The sequence below is a fragment of the Cebus imitator genome, unplaced genomic scaffold, assembly GCF_001604975.1.
Source record: "Cebus imitator isolate Cc_AM_T3 unplaced genomic scaffold, Cebus_imitator-1.0 Scaffold44, whole genome shotgun sequence".
NCBI classification, from domain to species: Eukaryota; Metazoa; Chordata; class Mammalia; order Primates; family Cebidae; genus Cebus; species Cebus imitator.
Window position 1 is genome coordinate 4523198 of NW_016107359.1, and position 6000 is coordinate 4529197.

At 40.1% G+C, this 6000-nt stretch overlaps 1 protein-coding gene across 3 annotated transcripts in view; it reads right to left on the bottom strand.

Moving 5' to 3' along the window:
- The window catches only part of NPR3 (natriuretic peptide receptor 3), a 63812-nt gene that overhangs the window by 51621 nt on the left and 6191 nt on the right, over positions 1–6000 (bottom strand). For all 3 annotated transcript variants that reach the window (XR_001824665.2, XM_017526810.2, XM_017526809.2), the window contains exon 2: positions 844–966. Coding sequence is in view for 2 of the 3 variants with exons in the window: in XM_017526810.2 (XP_017382299.1) it covers positions 844–966 (123 nt within the window). In the remaining variant the exon portion in view is untranslated. The remainder of the gene's footprint in view (positions 1–843; positions 967–6000) is intronic.

Genomic DNA, 6000 nt, shown 5'->3' on the forward strand with positions numbered 1-6000 from the left:
ACACCTTTACCTGTTCAATAGTGTTATGTTCTAGTCTATTCCATTCTATTAAAAGTTCTGCCCAAATCTCACTGAACTTATTCTGATCATGATGGTATCATGATGATAGCAATGTGCAGTTGGAAAAGCACTGGACAAGGGTTCGTTGGGACGTGGATTTATAACCATTTAAAGTGACTACAGGAGTGGGCTACGCTCATACCCAGACAGGTGTCTTGACATCACAGGTACATGGCATTTTTTTGCTCTAATTGAATTGTTGGAGATGAAGCTAATTCAAGAAATTTGAGAAGCTGTAGGAGTGTTCAGAGTCACAAATTTCCAAACTTGCATTTATGGAAATCACATTTATGGACATAATTCAAATTTTTGACTCTTTCTCACAACCCCCCTGTTTTTTGTTTCAGCATTTATTCTAGATACAAGGGGTACATGTGCAGATTTTTTACATGGGAATATTGTGTGATGATTTGGAGTATGGATCCTGTCACCCAGGCAGTGAACATAGTACCCAACAGGGTTTTTTTAACCCACCCCCATGTCCCCCAGGAGTCCCCAGTGTCTGTTGTTCCCATGTTTATGTCCAAGCTCAGTATTTAGCTCACACTTATAAGTGAGAACATGCAGCGTTTGGTTTTCTGTTCCTGCATTAATTTGTTTGGAACACGGCCTCCAGCTCCATTGCTGTTGCTGCAAAGGACATGATTCCATTCTTTTCTATAGCTGCATAGTATTCCCTGGTGTTTATGTACCACATATTCTTTATCCAACCCACCCTTCATGGGCACCTGACAACCTCTCTTGGAACCTTAGCAGAGGAGGGGAAAATGGAAGTAGAGTTACCATAGGAAGAGCTGTTGAAGAGCTCGATGTTGAAGAAGGCGTAGTCTCCACTGGTCATGCCATGCCTGTGAGCCTCCAGCATGATGTTCCGGATGGTATCACTGCCCGCACACATGATCACCACTAGGGGAGGAACAAACAACACACGTGAGGCACCCCTTTGCAGAGCACTTTGAGATCACTGACACCAGTAAGGGACACCTGACAAGGAGCAGGATACTTGTATGGTCCTGAAGTCTGTCCTCACAATCACTTGTTAACTACAAATGGACCATGGAGGAACCTAGCCGACACCTCCATAACCAAGAGATGGAAGCCAACATTACCAACCATGGGAACACAGACTCATGAGACACCTGGAATAACACTCCGAGGACCAAAAACATCCAGATGGGCAGCCTACATCTAATCAGGAGACAGCCATAAACCCAACCTGGAGGACAGTCTGTAGAAAATCGGCCTATGCTCTTTAAAATGCTCAATTTCATGAACAACAAAGTCAGGCTAAAGAAATGTTCTAGACTGAAAGAGACTTAAAGGAATAGGCAACTGACTACAATGTGTGATGCTGGATTGGATTCTGAACCTTAAAATAAATAAATAATGTTTTGCTATAAAGGGCATTATGAAGATGACTGGTGAAATTCGAATAAGTTCCGTACACTAGATAATAGAATTCTATTTCTGTTAAAGTTATTACTTTTCATAATTATACTATGGTTATGTAAGTGAACGTCCTTGTTCTTAGGAACACACTTGAATGTTTGGAATAAATAAGCATGATTCCGTACTTTCAAATGGTTCATAAAAAGTATAATCTGTGTGTGTATGTACATGTACACATATATTGATAGATAGAGGATAGGTAGGTAGGTAGAAAAGAGAAGGGGAATGGATGGGAGGGGAGGGGAGAGTAGGGGAGAGGGAAAGGAAGATACTTGAAATCATAAATCTAATGTGGCAAAATATTACAATTGATGAAATTCTTAAGTGAATCTTGTACAGACCAGTTCTTTATACTTTCTTACATCTTTTCCAAAAATGCAAGATTATTTAAAAATAAAGTTCTTTGTTTAAAAAAATGCATCAAATATATCACCTGATTTGCCCAATATAAGACAGTGCAAATTGTCAACTGTTTTTTATACTTAATAGCATGGTAAACGCATTGTTCTGAAAAAGCAAACTCAATAGTTTTAGAGAGAACATTCACTTGGCAATCAGAGGGGTCAGGGAGTGGTACAAGCTTTCTGCTGTTTGAATTTTAAAACATTATTTTCAGGTTGTCTCTACATACATAAGAAACGGTTTATAAGATTCCAGGTGTCTCTCATGTTCTCTCAGTTTATATCCACACTGTTGGATTCAAGAGGCTTCACACAACTCGAAACCTCTCCAGTTGGATATTGTTGCCTACCACATAAGGGCTACACAGGCTGGAGTGAAGTAGGGCTTGACCATTGCCCGGTCAATTTGATCCCTGTTGATATACCCAGGTCTCCATGACCAGGACCACTGTGTTTTGCTGCACACATACTGTGCAGAGGAGAGACCTGGAGAGACCTGGGTGCTATAAACCGCATTATCATGATGCATGCCAGCCCTCCAAGATGTGTATGTTCTTTGTAAAAGCATGGGTGCTGAAAGACGCAAAACAAACTTCAGGCTATGCCAAAGCGGCCTTGGCAACCTGCATGGAGGTTGGGCTCTTGTTGATATTTAGTTTACTGCGTACGTTAATTCAGTGTTAGATCACGACTCTGACATTTCATAGCCCAAAACGGCTTGGTGTACAGCATAAAAGCTCTAGAGAAAAAGTTTCTAAAACAATACAAACTTCTTAAAGACCTATAACTATGGGAGTAGGTGTTGTTTCTGCCTGAAAGTACAGTTATATATTTGGGATAAATAATCAAATTCCAAGATGCCTCAGTAAGGAACTTTTCAAAGAAACTCCTAATTATTTGTTATGACTTAGACTCTTGTTTTACCTCTGATTTGATTCTAGTCTCCTAAATGAACAAAATACCAAAATGTCCCGTAAAAAATGCAACAAGAGACTGAGGCTGGACAAGTTTGAAGAATGTGGATTCCAAGAGTGGATGTCTCCAGCAGGTTCCAGGAAGCTCTGGCTGACTGGCCACCAAGAAGCCCTCATCATTTTCTGATCAAGTGACCACAGTCCAGGGTCTGGCTCTCAAACCCAAGATGCAGAGCCTGGTTCTATCAACATATAGAGAGTAGAGTCATTTCGTAAGGGCAAGTTTCCAATAACGCAACTCAGATATGTTTAGGTAATCTGAAATGCATGCTACTTAAATTGAATGAGGACCAGAATGGTTATGAATATACTTGTTTCAACATTCCAACTAACTGGAGAGACAAATTATAAACAGTAGGATGTAGGTAAGTATGAAATCAGAATCAGGGAGGCCAGTGGAGGATTCAGGGTGTCAAAGGCACCAAAATTTGATGATCCTAGGCATCCATCTAAGAGATATATCTGGTCCAAGACCAAACAGGCAGGGTCCAAGGACCAGAGGACAAGATTTCCTAAACTTTGCCTGAAGTATTCCTAAACAGTGGCCTCTGTGGCACTTTTTTTCTATTTTTACATTCCTGGTTCATCTCCTTCTCTCTCTTCCTGCTATGGTTTAGTTGTGCTCCCCCGATTTCATGTGTTGGAAACCTAATGCTCAAAATCAAATGTTGATAGTATTTGGAGATGGGGCCTTTGATAAATACTTAGAATTAGATAAGGTCATCAGGTGGGTCCCCAAGTTGGGACTGGCAGTTTAGAAAAGGAAGAGAGACCTAAGCTGGAACACGCTTGCTCTCTCACCATGTGATGCCCTCCATAGTGTTATGATACAGCAAGAAGGCCCTCACAAGATGCCAGCACCATGCTCTTAGACTTCCTAGCCTCTAGAATCATAAGCTAATAAACTTTTTTCTTTTTTTTTTTTTTTTTTTTCAGTTTAAAGTTTTTATTTACCTTTATTATTATTATTTTTTTTTTTTTTGTGATGGAGTTTCGCTCTTATCACCCAGGCTGGAGTACAATAGCAAAATCTCAGATCACTGAAACCTCTGCCTCCTGAATTCAAGGGATTCTCCTGCCTTAGCCTCCCAAGTAGCCCGGATTACAAGTGCCCACCACCATGCCCAGCTAATTTTAGTATTTTTAGTAGAAATGGAGTTTCACCATGTTGGCCAGGATGGTCTCAAACACCTGACTTCAGGGAATCCACACACCCCTGCCTCCCAAAGTGCTGGGGTTACAGGCGTGAGCCACCACACCTCGCCATAAACTTATTTTATTTATAAATTACCCAATCTGTGGTATTTTGTCATAGCAACAGAAAACAAATGAAGACATACCCCACCACCACCAAGTCCTTCTGAAGGACACATTCTTTGTTTTTTTGTTGTTGTTTGTTTGGAGACAGACTCTCACTCTGTCACCCAGGCTGGGATGCAGAGGCTTAATCTTGGCTCACTGCAACCACCATCTCCTGGGCTCAAGCAATCCTCCCACCTCAGTGCCTCCCACATAGCTGGGTCTACAGATGTGTGTTAGCACATCAGCTAATTTTTGTATTTTTTGTACAGATAGAGTTTCTCCATGTTGACCAGGCTGGTCTCAAACTCCTGGCCTCAAGTGATCTGCCCACCTTGTCCTCCCAAAGTGCTGGGATTACAGGCATGAGACACCACACCCAGCCTACTTTCTTTTTCTAAATGTTAGTACCCACTTAGACTAAGCAAGTAGAGTGGTACTGTATCTATCTAAGTATATTTTGATTATTTTAGATCTTATCCATTTAGTGTTGGTCATGTGATTTAAGACTCAAAAGGAAGCTCTAATTTCCAAGTTCATGGGCACAGCATTGTCTTTCTTGAATAAACCAAGCCCATAATGCACATCATCATCCAATTTCAGTTCAAACTGCAGCAAGCACCTAATAATAGTGGCCCAGCATTCAGAGTGCATGATCCTAGATTTCTATGATGTTCCCCAATCTCTTAGAGTTGTCTCATCCATGCCTAATTGAACAGCAAGTATTTTTAGTAGTTTGCCTTTATACAATCAAAAGGTTTAGAATAATTTTTTATTAAAGTAGCTTTCTCTTCCTGCTCATGTTTTATTAATTTATATAATAACTAATTAAATTATGGATTTATCATAATGAGCACAACCAGCATCAACAGACTTGGGGACAACTTAGAAAATATATGAAGTTTATATATTCGTATATTTGATGAATAAATAACAATGAGAAGTGTGTAGCATATTCAGAAGAATGATACTAGCTGCCAACACCTACCAAGAGGTGATAAGATATACAGAGAACAAAGAACATCAGTTAATCCTGCGACCTGCATAAATGGAGGTTAATTGAGGAAGTTTTTGTTGTATCACAATATAGTTAAATATATAAATATTAATTTTAGGTCAAATTGTTGAAATTCTAAAAGAGGGGATGATGGTGTAACTCTAACTTTATGTATAGACTTTTTTCAACCGACTCTATTTTCTCCTCCTTGCCAAAGAACTTTCAATGTTCCATGCCACCCCCTATCATCTGGTTCCCACAACGACTTCTGTAAATGGCTTCTCACTATTGCATCATGTTCTTGCAATCACCCTAAGAACAGCAGAGAGAAATGCAAAGAGGTGGCTATAGTAGTCAATTCAGAGTATCAAAAACATTCCACGTAGTATGCCTGAATTGGGGGGATATTTATTTCCCAAATTTCACGTTTCCATTGGAAGAAATTTCTAATGGGCTAACAGTTCTCATCTCTCAATATGCTTTCATTTACCCTCCCCTCACCCACAACAAGAGGAAAAAAAAGTGAAATGTCTGATTGTTGAGCCTAAAACTCAGTATACTGGCTCAATCTTTTCTTCCTTCTTCTTGGGTTGTGGCTCTTTGCAGAGAGCCCACGTCATGGGCTTCTTGTGTCACATGGCCAGGTGTTAGCAGGGGAGATCTGCAGCTAAATGGCACTATCTGTGACTTAATAGATATCCCTGCCTAATTCTGGAAGGAAGTAATAGCAAGCAGGCCCTTTTGGAAATGGATCTAAATCCATGTTCTCTAGCTGGTTTTATCAATAATACAGATATTTTCATATTCTCCATTTGGCTCC